This window comes from Sceloporus occidentalis, unplaced genomic scaffold (genome assembly GCF_023333645.1).
Source record: "Sceloporus occidentalis isolate IW3139 unplaced genomic scaffold, rSceOcc1.0.p SCAF_25, whole genome shotgun sequence".
Taxonomy (NCBI): Eukaryota; Metazoa; Chordata; class Lepidosauria; order Squamata; family Phrynosomatidae; genus Sceloporus; species Sceloporus occidentalis.
The window spans coordinates 8,747,578-8,767,067 of NW_028317005.1; the positions used below are offsets into that span (position 1 = coordinate 8,747,578).

The 19,490-nt window shown below is 39.6% G+C and overlaps 1 protein-coding gene across 1 annotated transcript in view; it reads right to left on the reverse strand.

Annotated features, from left to right (window-relative positions):
* Positions 1 to 14,052, reverse strand: part of PPM1L (protein phosphatase, Mg2+/Mn2+ dependent 1L) — a 105,173-nt gene extending 91,121 nt beyond the window's left edge. The window contains exon 1 of the mRNA XM_089485439.1: positions 13,654 to 14,052. Within this exon, the coding sequence (XP_089341565.1) occupies positions 13,654 to 14,052 (399 nt within the window). The remainder of the gene's footprint in view (positions 1 to 13,653) is intronic.
* Between the last annotated feature and the right edge of the window lie 5,438 nt (positions 14,053 to 19,490).

Below are 19,490 nucleotides of genomic sequence, written 5' to 3' on the forward strand. Positions count from 1 at the left end.
AACTGAAATTTGGATTTTTTTTTATGGATCTTGGTAGATATTCGTTAGATCAGGTTAGATCAACAGGTTTTTTCGTTAGATCTACCACGCAGGAGGCGGTATTCACAATCCTATTTTGTGTGCGGGGGATGGGTACACATAGGGTCTGGCCCCCCCTCAACTGAAATTTGGATTTTTTTTATGGATCTTGGTAGATATTCGTTAGATCAGATTAGATCAACAGTTTTTTTCGTTAGATCTAACACGCAGGAGGCGGTATTCACAATCCTATTTTGTGTGCGGGTAATGGGTATACATAGGGGCTGGCCCCCCCTCAACTGAAATTTGGATTTTTTTTTATGGATCTTGGTAGATATTCGTTAGATCAGGTTATATCAACAGTTTTTTTCGTTAGATCTACCACGCAGGAGGCGGTATTCACAATCCTATTTTGTGTGCTGGTAATGGGTATACATAGGGTCTGGCCCCCCCTCAACTGAAATTTGGATTTCACAAAATAGGATTGTGAATACCGCCTCCTGCGTGGTAGATCTAACGAAAAAAACAGTTGATCTAACCTGATCTAACGAATATCTACCAAGATCCATAAAAAAAATCCAAATTTCAGTTGAGGGGGGGCCAGCCCCTATGTGTACCCATCCCCCTCACACAAAATAGGATTGTGAATACCGCCTCCTGCGTGGTAGATCTAACGAAAAAAACAGTTGATCTAACCTGATCTAACGAATATCTACCAAGATCCATAAAAAAAATTCCAAATTTCAGTTGAGGGGGGGCCAGCCCCCCTCATTAAATATGCAATATCTCAGTAATTAGACTAGATCTAACAAAAATTTTGTCTGATCAAACCTGATCTAACGTAGAGCTATCATAATCAGTAACATTTTGTTGAAATTTTTGTTGAGGGGGGGCTGGCTACGGGTTAGCCCCCCCTGAAAAAGATAGTTAATATTGCTTATTTTAGAGTAGATCTAACGAAAAAAACAGTTGATCAAACCTGATCTAACAAAGATCTAACAAATGCCATGATCTTTTGTAAAAAAAATTATTATGGGGGGGCTAACCCGGGGGAGGTGGGAAAGGATGGGTTCGCTACAGCGATTGTACCTTAACCCTCATCTGGCTGTGTCCACACGGGGTAATTGGCTGTAACTCTCCAGGGCATACGTCTCAGTATAGACAAACAGACATCAGAATACTCTTACATTTCCTTCGCCCTCCATTAAAGTGATGCAGAGAGACCCTAAAATCTAAAACTAATTGGTAAAATTATGTTGATCGAGACTCTTCTCAATTCAGCAGCTGAACTCAGAATCTAAAAACTCCTGTGGCCTGTTCAGACTTTGTCAGGTTTTGCTGCGGAGTTGGAATAGACTTGCAGTCATCATGATGATGCACGGCTTTGAGGAACAACCAAATCTTACCCAAGTAGCGATGTTCCTTCTAAGCAGTGTATGTGCCCACATATGGTTTGGAACAATTGCACAAAGGAAATGTATGTGCACAGAAAAGCGTACTAACCTTTCCTGGTAGGCAGCCTGCACTGAGGCCCGCCATCCAATTATAAGTGTGGCCAATCCACTTGCCTTCATAAAAGAGATTTGTGCCAACTGAAGCACAGATCTCCTCTCACAGTGCATCCGCTGGTCAGCACAGCGCCAGATATGATGTCATATCCAGTGATGTCATATATATAATATGCATGTTATTTGTATAACAACATTCTAGAACCTTCGTCCAAGCATTCTGATTCTGCTCGTTTAGCATGTGCAGTAATGTTTTGCTTGTGCTGTACATGACAACTCAACAGTTTATCAAGGCTCTACATTTAACAAATGTGAATTATTATGGCTAATGAAGTACTTGTCTGCACAGTGCTTTCCTGGTATGGAGTCACAGACCGCTCTGACTTCCTTGTGTGGATGTAGGCATCTCTGTTAAATGTCTGGGTGGGAACCTCTTCCAAACAAAAAAAGTGTTTCTAAACATATAGTACTTATTCTGCATTTTGTCAAGTCAAAACACGTTCTCCTACAAACATAATTAACCCCTCTGGTTATGAGAAGATGCTAAAATAGTGATCCTTCCAAACGACGCTACACTTTGAAAACTTGCAGGGACGTGAAACGATATTCATGTTGAGATGCATACTGTTAAGAAGTTCTTCGTTTTCTTTCTTTGGACATTTTTAGATAAACAATGTTTTACAAAGGGTTAAGATGAGATTGATCATTGATTATGGTACAATTGCAGTTTACATGAAGCAATCGGCCATATGCCTATCCCATGCATGTTTAAATACTACTTCTTTTAACAACCTCCATCTCAGTAAAAAACAAATCTTCATTGCGTTAAACCTCTCACCCTTTGGTTTTAGACGATGGCCTCTTGTTTTAACATTTTTGCTCTGAAAAATCCCTTTAAATATTTAAATGTTTTTATTGCATCCAATGTTTTTAGCCAATCTGTAAGCCAAGCTATCGATATTGAGATGTTTAGTCTTTCCTCATAATTTTTATCCTGCAAACCATTCACCATTTTAGCAGCCCTCTTCTGGGCTTTCTTCAGTATGTCAATATCCTTCTGGAGATGGGGTCTCCAGAGCTGCGCACAATACTTCAAGCAAGGTCTGGCCAGAGATCTGTAAAGCAGGAGAACCAGTTCTTTTCTGCTAGGTGGAAACATTAGATTTACACCAAACAGATATTTGCTGGTTTGACTGAAAATTTGCAGAGCTGTGTAAATTATCGGAGTAAGACGCACAGTGTGGTGAGAGGCTTCCGATAAATCACACAACGATCTTGTACCAGGAAGCTACAATCTGGATGCATCGTAATTGAGGGCAACTGGTCGGGAGTTTATCTCTCAAGCTGTCACATTAGGAAGCTCTCTCCTAGATTATATCCAGATAGGCTTTTAGCTCTACACAATTTGCATGACATTAACACGTCTACTGGTGTCCGATGATTGTCCCATGCTTTTGATTAAAATCATAACCCTCTTGTGTATGATAAATATCACAATTTAAATACTCTTGAGCATGTGGCGCCCTAAACCACACTCTCAGCCAACCTTCATTAAAGACACACACTGGCTGAGGGTATAAGAGATTATGTGTTAATTGAAGAGACACTCCAATGTCCTATGTAGCCTTACTAATGAGTATTGCCTATTATCAGGGATTATAGTTCATAAGCTATCCAGAATCTAAAACAAGACCAAGGACAGATAAAGGTCTGACCACTACATCAGGAAAGGGTAGACTAGATGGACTGAAAGGTTCTATGTTCTTTGCTGTGTTACAGGAGCTGCCATCTTGCTGCCCCCCATTCAGATAACTTTACAGAAGAATCGCACCCTCCAGTGGTAGAGGCGCATATCTAGTAAAACAATGCAGACAGTGTCCAAGGAGTGCGTTATAATCCCCTATTTTAGTAGACTGTAGGATTTAAACATAATCTTCACTTGGGTATCATGGATAATTATTGAAAAGTTGAAAGATGTTTTTTGGTTCAATTCTGGTTTTATCTCATATGTGCCAATTTTAATTTTGAACCCTAAATAAACTCTGCATGGGCTTGTTTTATTATGGGGGGTCCATGAGGGCCATATGTATATTTTTTTTTAACGTTTTTTTTGTGCCTTATCACATATAACATTCTTATGTATCACTAATCTAGGCTATATGTATCAGTCGGAAATCTGTTGAGTCTGTACCCTTTCGCAGATTTGTATACTCTGTATAAACGTCTTTTGATTTTAGAGAGAACATATTTCAAAGCACTACAAAGTGTTTCTTGTAATTGGTTGGCAACATACAACACATTATTACCAGTTTACAAGCCAGAACAACCTGAGATTTTTGCCGCTCGTAAAAAAAACTTAAGAAAACAGAGCATTATAGATGCGTTATGACTTTGGCATTTAAACACAAGAAAAATAAATACATTTGCTCTATAAAGTGCGGTTTGACTACCTCCCCTTTGATGGCAGACCTCTCCCTTTTAAAGTTATTTAATCTTGAGTAACCAGTTCCAAAATTGCTTATGAATTACATGGATGCCCATAAAACCAACAACGTAATTCTGTCAAATAACTACTTGCTCATTAAACCTCCACAGTAAATAATCACAATTGTGCTTGAAACAAAAAACACAATATTCTCACCTACAGAGCTTTTCCTCGGCTACATCCTATGGCTTCTGGATCTAAGAGACTCTGTTGTGGGACAGACACAAGCGCCTTGACACACAGTGGCAATCCCTGACCATCACGGCCGGAGAAGTGGAGAAAAACATAATTTACCTAGTCATATTTTTAAAAATTTTCAATTTCAAAAATAACTTGAATGCCACGACATTCCCAAGAATACAACTGCATGCGCGTCATATTCCTGTGGAAAGAGTAATCTGGTGTCACTCTCTTTGGTATCCAAGTACATTATCCCTGTGCTCGTGAGACGTTGTCACGGGATGCCACCCATAACATGTTATTCTGAGACTTTATATTGTCCTGGAAAGTATTTGCCTGGAACATTTGTTAAGATTGAGACACTATCCAAATCAGTCCACAACTCGTGGTCACCCAGACTGTTGACCAGGACAAACTGTGACCAAATGCTCTATAGATATCACCCCTGTCTTTACAAGGTCCAAATCACTTGCCCCCAACGCAACACTTACTTATCCCTTATAATTACTTTGCTGGAATCTAACGAGTTAGTTGGCAGGACTCTTCTTTCTAATAATATGTGTTTATTTATATGTCGGCAATTATAACGATGATGAAATTTAAATAAAAAAGTAACTGCCTTTTGTAACATGGTTACAAACTTTGGATACTTTCTATGCAAAATGCAAATCCCTATGAGGGGAATACAACATCTAATTAGATAAGCCAAACTGGAGACATGTACATCTCCCATTAAACTGAATAGCCTCGTGTTTACAGGTGAATCCATAGGCATAATATCTGATTGCTTGTTTTCAGTAGCTACTCATCGATAAAGCATGCAGCCTAACATGCCTGCCTGACTCCATGCTAATGAAAAAAAAAAAAAGAGAAAAAGTAAAAGAGACAGACTAAAAAAGACTGATCCCTGCAGCCCTGTTCACCCTTAGTGAGAATGATAGTGATGAAGTTGTAACAAGCGATATCAAAGGGTTGATATGCATGTGGAAATTTGTATTTTCTAACTATATTTTGATTCGTTAGTTATTAAACTTAACCCTTCTTATCTGTCAAGCCTGATTATGATGTAGTATCTGCAGGTATGTACAACCACATCCATTGGTAATTTACTACTTTAAGCTGGATGGGCACTTAAAAAAATAGTTTCAGTTACTTGATTAGGTTCTGTATTAATAGGAAAATGGGCCGTGAATGTGGTGTTGTAACACATAATTCTATGGAACAAAACAAGCCCTCGCACACACACACACTATAGGACCAAAAGTATGTGGAAGTCTGATCATCACACCTATATGAGCTTGTTGGACATCCCAATGCTAATCCCGAATTATAATCTCCACTCTTCTGGGAATGCCACAAGATTTTGGAGTATGTCAATGGGAATTTGTGCCCATTCAGTCAAAAGAGGTCAGGCACTGATGTTGGATGAGAAGGCCTGGCTCGCCATGTATTGCAATTCATACCAAAGGTGTTGTCGGGAATTCGGGAGGAGGAACCCGGTATGCAGGATACCTCACAGCGGTGAGGGCAGTAAGTCCAGAAATAAATAGCCAAAGTCCAGGATTGGAGAAAACAGCATAAGCGGTATTTATTAGCCAAGGGTCAGGAACGGAGAAATCAGCAATAACGGTATGCAATAGCCAAAGGTCAGGAATGGAGAAATCAGCAGAAACGATATTCAATAGCCAGGGTTCAGTAACAGGAATCAGATAGATAGGCAGTAACACCATAGAGCTCTGAACAACACAATAACTGAGCACTGAATGATATTCAGAGCTAGTTTTTAAAGCTACCACCAGGGGTCGCTCCGCCTCCGTGCGTAACGTCGTTGACGCGCGTTCCCCGCCTCCTCCATTCAGGAATCCACAAAGGGAGGTGGGGACGCGTGTGCGCGCCTCTGAATGCAGACGGCGCGGCAGCCGACGGAGCAACAGTGAGGACGGCCGCGGCGTGGGAGCTGGTGCCCGCCATTGGCGGGTACTCAGGTGAGTCGCTTCGTCGGGGTCCTTGCTGAGGACCCTGACAGGTGTTCAATGGGTTGAGGTCATGGCTATGCAAGGGCCACTTGACTTCCTCCTCACCAAACTCATCATATCATGTGCTTATGGGTCTTGCCTTGGTCATGGGAGCACCATAACGCTGGAACAGGAAAGGGCCTTCCTCAAACTAGTGTCACAATGTTGGAAGCATACGATTGTCTAAAATGTCTTTGTATGATGTAGTATAAATATTACCTTTCACTTGGACCTAACCCAAACCCTGAAAAACAGCCCAAGACCATTATCCCTCCACTATGTTGTACTGTAGGTAGCTTTCTTCTGGCATCTGCCACACCTAGATTTGTCCAGTGCTGGTGTGCTTTACACCACTCCAGCTGACACTTGGCATTTTTCATGGTGCTTGTGTGCAGCTGCTTGGCTATGAAAACCCATTCCATGAAGTTCCCAAATCGCAGTGCTTGTGCTGATGTTGCTTCCAGAGACAGGTGATTTTTATGCGCTACTCCCTTTGGCAGCCCCACTCTGTGAGTGTGCTTGGTCTAATGTTTTGTAGCAGAAAATTCCACTTCATAATGATAGCACCTACAGTGGACTGGGGCAGATCTTGCAGAGCAGAAAAATCACTGACTTGTGGCAAAGGTGGCATCACATGACCCATATGCTCCTGTGCCAAATCCTGGTGGCATCCTATGACCCCGTGCCTATGCTTAACTTTATCCACCTATTAGCAATAGGTATAGCGGAAACACATACGTTTAATAATTAGGACCGGTTTCTACACTCATATAGAGTGTATATAAAGGCTTGGAAAAGCCTACAGCTCATTGTTATGGGGAACTGAATGAACTTCACTGCAGCAAAATATACTGCCAATCACATTAGCAGAGGTGTCAGACTCTTGAATCAGAATGGATTTTTAATGCTTTGCAAATAACTATGTGATGAACAAGTAAGTTTTTAGATCTAACCACTATTTTAGAAGGAAACAATTGTATTATACTTTTCATGCAAAATACTAGATTCTGAAGTTGTTGTACTTATGTTGATACAAAGCACAGCTTTGCCATCTTCAGACTCTTTCTCTAGATGACATAATGATCCCACCCTTTACACGGATCATGCCCCATCTTTTTATGTTTCCACTCGTTTACTGATGGCAATTTTCATTTGAGATTTTAAAACACCCTGCAATTTCAAATGCAGAAACAGTATTCTTGTATTAAAATGGTCCGTACAAGAACCCCATTATTTTTCACTCTAAGCACAAAGATAAAGTAATTGCATGATTTCTATGGCGATCAAAAGCAACTACCTTTCGGTTATTGTACTGTACGGGTAGGAAGTCAACTCAATATAATGCTAAGAGCCTTTCTTCTGAGATTAAAATAAATGAAGATATAAAAATGATGCCGAAATGCTATTTCATTAAGCTACTTTTTTTTTATCTTTTCATCAAAACAGTTTTAAGATTGAATATTTCACTCCCTGCAGAAACAGTAAATGAGTCTTTGATTATGACAGATTCCGCTCGAGGTGGTAACATTATCAAATGATCTTTGCAAATGGGATTCTCATGACCCAGAGCAGAAGATGCTGTGTTTTATCATAGAATGCGTCTCTATAATGCCTATAGCATAGTTATGCATTAAATACGGAATGTTTTACTAACATAACGCTGTTAGAACATAATGCACTGCTGTGTGATACTGGACCTCACAATAATGAGGCTATTAGCATGTGTCGGAAAATAAAAGAATATAAGTTAAAAAGTCATAGATGTTTTGTAGGGTTTAAGAAACTACATTCCAATTCTTCACGGATTAGTATAAAAGCAGATCATAGAAGAGTGTGGTTTATTAATTTCAAAATTTTACGTCAGCCGTGTACACTCGTTGTATATAGAGATCATAAAGGATATTAATACTAAGAGTAAAGGATATTAAATTGCATCAAGTATGCCATATTTAAAACAGGATTTAAGTGCCGTCATACCAATGCAAACAAGAAATAAATTGTAAGCTGTTAAGGGTAGGAATTGTAATTTTAATGTTGTTAATTTTCACTGTCCTATTGTAATAGAGCTACGGAATCTGCTGACACTGTATAAATAAATATAATGTAATGTATCTAAACATTGTAGAGGCTAATCCAGTGAGGGAATATAGACATGCATGTGGATAGGTATATGGCTATTCTGGATCTAAGACATGACCAAGGACTGAGTCTCTACATCACGCAAAGTAGATGGGCCAAATGGTTCTTATTTGCCATCAAAATCTATGTTTCTCTGACTACATGAAAATCTGAACATGAATGGCCCAACTCACCTAAAAATAATCAAACATTAATCGTCCTTCAAGTCACCTTCAGCAGAGGCACGCGGCACTTCTTTTCCAAGTGCTCATCAATTCCAAAATACACCCAATACAAGCTTAAATAGCTATACCCTTAAACAGATTTCATTATTTAAAAGATTGAGACTTACTGTGATGATGGTGACCTTATGAAGGTGAGCAAGTCTTTAACATTCTACCGGGTTACATGTAATCTTTGTATAAGCCATGGAGAAATATTAGAAAAATGTGAATATGTGGCCACTGGTATGAACAGATCAGAAGAAAGCTCCGATATTAATGAGACAATAACACACATGGCAATGCATTGTGACACGATGAGTTTGGGATATTTTTTTTTGGGGGGGGAGTGAATATGAGCTATTTCTTTCTAATGAATGTCTCTAGAGAAGACTAAACCCAATTCCTTCACATTACAGTGATATTTCCCCAGTGTTTCGATAGCTATGGCCTCAGCTCTGATGTTTGTAAAGCTGTGTCCTCCTGTTTTCCAGGAAGGCACCCGACTGATGTCTTGCAGCAGCTGAACGAGAGCAGTCACGCCACAGCACAACAGCACAAACATAAATCAATAAAGGGCTTTGCTGCTTTCTCCTTGATAAACAGTTCTGAATGTGAGGTCATTTGATAATACAAACTACGTTCTCGCCATTGTTTCAAGAGGCAGATTAAATACAAAAAAAAAATAGATGATTTACAGCAGTTATGAGAATTAAGTCTTGCACCTTCTAACCTATTTATTAATCCAGATCATGAATATCTAAATGCAAATATACCGGTGTGTGTATATATATTATTCCATATACATATGTATATACAATATATATATATACGAGTATCCCATACATATATGTGTATGTATATATAGAAGCTCCCAGAGCAGGTCTGAATATTAGAAGCTAAAAAACAAACAAAAAAAAAACAAAACATAAGAGCTTGCTTTTATTTTCAGAAATAATACACAGGACCCAAAATAAATACCAAGCACTTCTTCCGCCACAAAATCAATGTTTAACTTTTCGCTTCAGTTAACATTTATCTATGCAAGCCAATTATAAAGAATTTTTCCCTCTGTCCTTCTTCACCCAAACTCCAGAAACTTACCGCGCACCACTGTAGAGTAACATTGGCCATCAACATACATTTACCAAGCTAAAGCCAAATGAAGTCATATTTGTTGAAATACTAATGCTTTCAATTCCCTTTTTCAGCCTTGCGTTTTTAGGCGTATGTTTCGCAGACGCGGTTCGGCATTTTAAGTAGACTCTTGTAAGATCCTTTTCTAACATAATGATGAGGATCAATCTGAGTGCTTCTAAAATGAGAGCATTCTGGAACAGTGGTTATTTTATTTCCCAACAATCTAAAGTGGCTTGTTAAAGTGAGAAGGGTTTCTACTTTAAACTTCTAGATCATTACATTGATAGGAAACCCAGGCACAAAATGTAGAAAAGAAAAAAACAAGAAGGTACATGGGCCAATGCCAGCTACAAATGGTAGTGTGGGCAGATGTAGTGCGGTCATCACAATGCCTTCTGACATCACCTATCCACCTTGTAAAAAGATTTCCAGAAATACGTAGAGTGTCTCAGGTTGACTTCAAAAAGTTATATTTTAGGGATAAGGAACACAAACACGCCTTGATGTGTGGTGTGTCTCTCAGAAATGCCACTTTTTCACTTTACTGGTGGCTGCTGCCTGGCAGTAGCAACGCGCAAGCTTAGACATTGAAGGAAGGCAGTTGCAATGCATTCGGCTCTATTAGCGGGGCACAAAACCAAACCATACCAGCAGCCATCCATACCAATGGCATTCTAGCCTGAACTAAAGGGGTGAAGGTACGCACTTCTGTAATGGACTTATTAGATCTCTATAAAAGTAACAAAAACGTCAAACAAAAAATATGTCTACCCTGCATGGATATGAGAATGGATAGACATAACATTGGAATTGTCAAAATGATGGCGCGCCTTCATCTCAATTCAACAAAAACAAATGGGTGGGTATAAAGTACACTGCAGCTTTAAGGATTGAAAACTGGATTAGATGTTAGATTAGATGTTAACACCAAGACCTTTTCACATACACACACACACATATATATATATATATAATTATTATTTTTTTTTTACAAAAATATGGTAGAGTACTAGAAAAGAGGCAGAAAGAACATAAGTTCAACACCGGGCACTCAGCTCAAGGGGTGTTGCTATGGTTTCTGCAAAATATATCGATCAGTGTTCGTCAATGCTTTGGATACTTAGGGCTCCTAACCTTTCCGAGAACATAAAAACAACACCGTTGGGCAAACATCAAGCCTTATTTTAAATCGATGCCAGCTACCTGTAGGATACAAAGCCGGGTGACAACCCTACAGAGAAAACAACAACCACCTTTGAAAACGTGTCATTGGTTTTATCCTGCAAAGATGAAGAAGCGTTGATTATGACAGCAGATAAGAATCCACTGACTACATTTTCTATTTCAAAGTTTTAGACTTCTTAATCCGTGAGATAGCTCTTTCTACATTCCAAGGATTCTAGCAATTCCACTGGGCGACTTTCTCTTGCATCTATAACTCTTTCGGTACAGTGCCGTTTTCCCTTAGTCTTCAACTATGGAAGCCGAAGCCATATCCTCTTCCTATTACTTACACCTTTCATTGTCTGCAAATAAAATCCCTTTCTTAATGAACATTATTGAGCTGTTACACGTTACAGAAAACGCAGTTGACAGAAGCAAGCCAAGGGTCTTTGCTTTCAAGATATGTTTTCATTCCGGATGATCCCATGATCCGAGATATTTATACCCTCAGACAGGCGAGTGCCCAGCATTTTTATGCCTTTTTCTATCCAGTGACATGTCCTCTACAGAAATCCCAGGACTCTCTACTAAAATTAGGCATTTTCTGCTTGTACACAGTTGGTTTCCATGACCTGGATACTGAGATCCCATGGCAGGTCTATTCTTATGGTACAATAGCTTATAAACAATGCAAAGATTTGCAAGAGATGTGATGCGTTGTGACCGCTCCCTCAGACTCCCTTTTCATGAAATATTTTTAAAAAAGATTGTATACCGACTTTTAATAATTTCATAGTTATGTTCCTCATTTCATAGAAAAGGGTGTGTTTACAACACAATGATGTATTTACATTGAAGTACATAGTATCTGTCCATATGCTTTTAAGAAATGCTCGGCAGTTTCGAAAATATTCGAGACAAAACGTTTTAGACTTCAGGTGGAACCATCATATCTGAGATAAACCCAGAAGTGAATCCAGCACTGAAAGCGCATGCTGTTAACAGAAATGATGCTATGAGAAAGATTTACTAAAGGGTAATAGAGGAGAATTATCTCCCTTGGTTAGCTCTTCAGACTACCAGTGCAGGTTCTCTCTCTATTTCATCATTGCTTACTAAATTCTACCTTGCGTCTGCATGCCATAAAGGGCTCCAAAAGATATGTTCACACTTGTTCACCTACGGAGAACCTTTATACCTGGTTATGAAAGAAAAATGCTCCTTGTGCTCAAGTGCATAGTAAAAAACGTTAATAATAAAATGCTTAAGCACTTAGGACAAAATGCACTTCTACTAACAAGAGAAGTGAATTTGAATCATTAACTAATCGAGAACTAATAAGCTGCACTTATATGGGCAAGGTGACACCTAATAAACAGATAGATCACATCCATGAAAATTAGAATGTTTCTGGAGCATAGGTCTCACAATGCTGTGAGTTTCCCATGCATAAGTAAATAACTAAATGCATAAGAAATAACTAAACTGCGTGCCAGTATGATTTATCTGCTCATGTGAACAAACTGTTAATTGCAATGGATCTGAAACCATTACCCTCAAGAAACCACAAAGGAAGCTTTTGTCAGTCCCATAAATATGATGAGAAGGTACCGGTGATACCCTTAGACTACCAGCACACAGTGGAGTGCTGAACAATCAAGGGTTAAACAAGCAGAAGCTTGAAGTGATGGATGGCTATCAAGATTCTATGGGGTCAAGAAAGTTGATTAAATAGTCATAATAATATGACTAAAAACAATAAATAAACTAAACTAGAGTCTAAATGACTTAGGAGAACTCAGACTAATGCAAATGAGCTTTTTGGTTTAAGGACATTTGACTGCCAAATGTGACCACTCTTAGTCAAGGAGTAGAATACCAACCCCCACACCAATGAAGCACCCAGACATTCAAAACTTATTGATATATAAGAAAATGGATTGCTTCAGAACACTTTTTGTAGAATTTATAATGTAATGGATTTTTAGCGTGAATGAGGTGGGGGTTGTGGTGAAGGGCAGAGGGACATTGACAGGATAATCATCAGGAGAACCAAAGAAGGTGACACAGAGGAAGTAGTGAAGGGTGAGTTTGGGAAGAGAACGGTTGATTCTGCTAATCTGGTTAGATGTAGTCAAAACAGTTAAATATAATTTCACGTATTACAATAAAACCCCATTTTAACCTTTGTAATAATTTTTGGTTATATTATTTCTGTATATATAACAGACTGATTAAGGAAAGAACAAAAAAATTCAGTTTACAAGTTTACATGTACAAGTCCTGTGAGTTTTATGTGTGTGCACATAAAAGATGTGCATACAAGATATGCACAATGTGGTGTGTATGTAACACATGAATGAGGAGTAATTCCATCATTGCTTGATTGACCTCTATGATACTTCCAGTGATACCCCACAGACCACACATCCACTAACCCACTAGGAATTGTTACAGAGTAAGAATTAGTTGAAATGTTTTGTACACATTTCTGGTAATCAATGTGGTAACATCTGTTCACCTCATCTGCATCTCTTCCAAATGCAACATACACAATAAAAAGGGTGAGCAAATGATTGGTCTTCAGTGCTATTCTCTCCAATGACACTATTTACAAGAGTGAGCATCTGAGACCTTCTTTATAACACATACACACACACACACACACACACACACACACACACACATATTTAAGTCCTCGCTTAGCTCATCCATCTGCACAGATCCATGACCCATGTATGCAGTGCCAACCTTGCCTCCCACTACCCTCCCAAGGTACAGCAGGTCAATGTATAGATACATACTTCTCCTCCATGCCCATCGAAGATGCCAAAGATAGACGGGTGACTCTTGTTGACCAGGTCTGTGATGATCTCGAAGCGGTCCTCCATGTGGTCTCTCCTGCCTTGGATGGAGTAGACGGCTACATTGTTACTCTTGAACTCCCATGTCTTGGAGAACTCAGCCTCCAGCACATCGAGCCCCCCGAGCCGGTCGTTCTGCATGATCTCAGCCACCTTCCCCTTAACCATCTGCACGGCGTCCCGGCTGGACTTCACGATCGTCTTCACCTCGTCGGTGTGGAAGAAATAACTCCACAGGGCCAGGCTGATGCACAGCAGGAACAGGGTCTCCGGTCTGAGTAAGAAGTAGCGCATGATCCTACCCAGGAGAGACAGCAAAGTCATGGTATCCTCTATCATTTATGTCCCTGGGATCGTTGGGAAGGAGGTACAGGCCGGCAGCAGGAGGAGGGGGGATCAGTGCATGGCACACCGTGTGACCCCTGCCCGAACTCCTCCCAGGGGGTCAACCCTGCAGCACCTGAGACAAAGGGGCACAATCAGTGCCAGCAGGGGATCAGCATGGGAAGGAGGGAGCTGCTTACTAGGCAGAGGGGAGCAACGGCGGGGTCCCCAGTCAGACTTTAGGGGTGAATAGCAGAGCCTGTCCAAACACTTCGCTTCTATGCCTTCAGCACCCTGCGAGAGCTGTCACAAGGTGCAGGCACCGGCTGTTCTGTACGTCTCTTCTACACTGGAGCCTTCCATCCAGGGAGGAGGGGAGTCCCTCTCAGGCTGTACTATTCACCCTTAATAGGCACGCGTCTGGCTTTGTCTGCAGCACAGCACGGGGTGAGAGAAGGAAGTGCTGTGACACAGGCTTTGTCACAGTCATTATACGGCGAGCTGCACAATAATCACACCATTGTGTGCCTTCCCTATTGATAGTATACATTTGGTACATCCCGTCACAAGCAGAAACACTGCAAGCGAGGAGGGCCAGAAATGATCGGATGTCGAGAAACGGTTACACTGAGGAGGGTTTTAGTGGAGCACCGTAGTGACGGTCGTCTAACCTCTGCAAACGCTTATGTTCATCGGTATAACACAATAATTAATACGTTATAAAAGGCCAGGCTTTTTATTTCGTCTCCTCATGGATCTGGTAGTCACGGTTTCTAACCATAATGCGAGTTATGAGCTTTGCTAATAAAACCAGTTTTAAAGATCATGTGATATCGCAAACTTTTATTAAAAAACTGTTACTGTGTTTTTTTTTTTTTTTACAAATATATACTTTTTTTAGGGAAAAGCTACACTTTGATGGGACACGCTATAAATCTGGAAGAAGAGCAGTCCCCTTTAGGTTTCTATTGCACCCCTTGTGAAAATACATGGGGGGGGTTGGAGAATGTGTGAAAAGAGCACCCATTGATTTCAATGAGAGCACTTCTCCGTCACTGACTGGCTGCTTCAAGCAGCCAATCAGTGGCAGGAATTATCAAACCATGGAAAAGGAGGGTAGCTCCAGATTGGAGAAGTGACTGGAGTAATAAATAAGTCTACATTACTCCTACTTCAGTGGCATGTGATGTAAAATTGGAGCAGCGTAGTAGCTTCTTGTTTATGCTACAGTCATTTGTTGGTGTTAAAGAGTTAATTTGTCACTGCCATACTGAAATATATATATGTAAATAGGTATTGATGACAGGTGCACTAATATCTACACTGCCGGAAGGTCTTGCCCTTGAGCTGACTTTGGCGTTCTTTATTGCTTGAAAATACAGACGAATATATGAAAGTATTGAAGATTGCTGTGTCTTAGTTATACAAAATATACATATATGTCCGTACATATTCTATACAAATGATATATTTATGTAATGTCATTTATTATTTTGCATGGTGTCTGTTCTCATGAACTTTGAGCCTTGGGCAGCACAATATGTTGAAAGGTAGTGCTATTTTATTATTATTATTATTATTCAGGGGCGTAACTAGAAACCATAGGGCCCCTGTGTGTAAATTGCTCTGGGGCCCCCCAACTTCAACATGCAGCATGTCTCACAGGGCCACCTTTGCCCCAAGCAGCATATCAGAGCCATCCTAGCCCCCAAACAGCCTGCCTGTGCCCTCTTTGCCCCCAGCGTGCCCCCCTCCGACATACACTCTGGCACAAATATGTAAGCACACTTACACATTTACACACGTACACACTCATTCTAACACACAATCCCTCTCACGCCATGCTCCTATACACACACTTATAAACACAACCTTATACGCAAGAGACTCATGCTCACAAAACCTTATACGTATTCATCCATGCTTACATACCCTTATACATATGCTCAGCCTTGGTTTCACCATGTAACGTAACGTGACCCCACTGGGGTTAACTCGTATCTAGTGTGAAAAATCACGTTGACATATAAACCTGCCCTCAGTTTTTGGTTCGATTATAGCACGAGCATGATTCAAGCAAGGTTTCTATCACAATAAAATCCAGCATTATCACTCTTACAGCATTCATCAAAATTACAAAAAAGTTAATATAGTAAATGCAATAAATGATAAAAATGCTCCCCTTAACACAGGCCTTTCATCCCAGATAGTCTTAGAATGAGATGTACATGATTTTTCCCCATCAGCTGTTGCGATTAAAGCAGTCGATGTAAAATAAATACAAAGCGTTTTCAATAGTAAAAACACTTTTTAAAATGGTGATTTTGATAAGAATATAGGTGATGCAACTACAGGCAAAAGAGCTGTTCGAAGTGGCATTGCACCCCAGAGGAATAAAAGGTACCAAGCAATAGAAAGCAGGAATAGTGGGATTAAGTCATACATTTACAAGAAGAAAAAGAAAAAAAGTGCATGGGACAATACGCAGGTTATTATATTACTGCGTCTTCACTGTAGCCACATCATCATTTCCTTGTATGATTTATAGAATGAGGATCTTTCTCAATTACATAGTAATGGGCAGTTCTGGCTAAAATCCCATACAATGCTTCATCAGTGCATTTAATATCTTTCAACAAATTCAATATTTTGTTTTATTGCTGAATAAATTGCAGCTGCACTGTTGAGTTGGTTCCATTGGCAATATGTAAAGTTCTAAAAACTGAATTATGCTTGTTAGGAATGTATTATAATGACAATAGTGACAGATTATCTATACATTATGGAGGGCCAGCTCAGCCCTTCTGGTAGAAGAAGCTCACTAGTGTTTGGCCATTTGTAATGTTTAATGAAATCAGGGAGATGAAACTACAAGTCTGACAATTCATTATGAAGGGCTATCCTTAGTAAATTTCTCCAGCAGGGACAGAAATGGCCCTATATAATGAATAATTCAATGGATGAGGAGACTGATTACATTATACAGGACCTGCCAAGTGCTTCTTGCAGCAGAAATGCATCAGGGGTGGCTTTTCAGAATGTATAGTGAAGTCAAGGAGCTGACATCACAGCTCTCCTGCAAACTCTCCTACCAACTCTCCCTTACGTGAATAGACTCAAAAGATGGCACAGTTCAGTTGTTTGCTTTTGTACATTTGCCATGCGTTTGCTCGGCAGATCACCCTCACTTTTCCTGTTCTAAAGCTGTTGGTTCACTTAGACAAAAGAATTTAACAAATAAACCTTAGCAGATGTCATTGTATGCTTTCATCTAAATGTGTATTCACATGGAAGCAACGTAGAAATGTGTAAGAACACTAAACCTATTATTGCACCTTTAATAATTCTTTATTTGTGATGCTTATTGCTTTGCAAAATATGGGAACAACAACCCGGTCAGACAATATGCAATTGTAGATGAAAAACTCTCCCAATTAGAAAGAATACAGGGCCAAATCCCACTGGGAAAATTTATAGACATGAAGGGGGGAAGAGATCATGTAATACATTGCTCAATAGACTAAAACTGATCTCATCTACATGAAAAAACCAAAACCATATGCAAGCAAACTAATCCACACATACATCCAGCCATTCACACAGAACCACTTACCCAAGCACACACACATACTCACACTAACATGCCCAAGTGCCCAAAGGCTTGCCTACCCAGACACACGCTAAAATCTCTAGACACAGAGTAAATGAAGCTGCCTGCTTTCTCTGGGGGGAGATTAGATATTAAAACAAATGAACTGACTCCCCTGGCATTTGGAATTTTGAGTGTTACAGAATTCTGAAATAATTATTTTTGGGAGGGTTTTGGATATTCAGCAGTACTAGGAATGATATTTCTAATGCTGTATTTAAAAAGTGTTATATTCAGCAGAGTAGATAAAACAGAACATTTAAATCACGTTATGGTAGGTTGGAACTGGCGGGTTCAATAGATTTTTGTAGGTTTGCTGGCTCCCTAGCTGCCTACACCTGGGCTTTCCCAATCACTAGTGCCTGTACACTCCCTTATAGTACCCATAGGCATGGATGCATATCTCTTTCCTAGCCAATGTAAATGAGACTGTTTATACAAGACCATAGCAAAGCAATGAACCTGACAGCCAGTGTTTGAAGACAAGCTCTTTTTCTGGTTCACTTTGGGGGTTATTCGCTAAAGCAGGAGTTGGGGGAAAGTTGCGTCTCAACTCACTAACTTCAATATGGATAATTCTTGCTTCAACAAGAAGCTGAACAATCAGTGAGGTGACTCAAGAAACATTCCTTCATTAACTTTGAATTATATAGAGCCAAAAAGCTCTTCTTGCAAGAGAAACTCACAGGGTTTGACTCTTCATAATTCATATTAAAGCCAGTGAATTGTAATTGCAGATCTTCTGGTAATTCTGATTTTAGTGAAATACCTGCCAAATCAAAGTGAGGAAAGGATGCTCAAAGGAAATTATATATTAATAATGTAAGCGACCATTTTTATGGATAGGGACAGTGCTGCCACCAGGTGGGTAGAGTGTGTATTGCCACATATGTTATACTGTAGTTTGGGGTAGCCGTATTAGTGTTATAAAAAATTTAGTGTTATAAAAACAGGTCTAGATGTGTTGAGTGACACCATGGCCCATCCTCTACAAACTGGATTAGGGACTTTTGGTTTCCAACATGGCTCTGTTCACACAAAATTTTTCACAAAAACCCCCAACAAAATCTGAAATAATAGAGCATCAGAACCACGCAGTGAAATACAGAAGAGAACAAAGCTTCTCCTTATTTTGTGACACCTTAATGTTAAGTGGGAAACAGGATTTGAGTAATTACTATGGCGACAAGTCCTACCATATATTCAAATACAACAATAACTTTAACCTTATATTAGACATACAAGTTTTATTAAAGGGACATCCTCCACATGCACTGTAATGGACGTAATACACTGCTTACAACTGCTATACTCATGGTTAGGCAGCCAAATGAATATTTGGCATAGTAGTTTACATGCCTGGATATTCACAACCAGTCAACTCTTATGAGATTTTCAGAGGGTCGAACAAGTACATCAAACATGCATTCTTTATGTATAGCTGTATGTGGGTATTAAACTGTCCCTTTAAAGTATTACAGCCACAAAAGGCAGCTGTAGTGGAATTTGTTAAAGATCTCACACTAAATACTTTGTTTCATAAATTATCCCTGTGCGAGACATACTTAGCTTTACTAAATACAGTTATTTTGACATTAATTAGCACCTCCAGGTATTTGAACAAAGTCTAAAGAGCAGAAAAAGCTTCCAAAAAATAGGCATTTTCCTTTTGGAATGTGTTATTTATGCATTTCCATAATTTGAATAATTCATGCAGCTCTTCACTGACCTCTGGGTATTGTCAAAATTGTACTGCGTAAAAAGAAGTTTAAATCTAATTTTGTATTTGGGGGAAAAAAGCTAC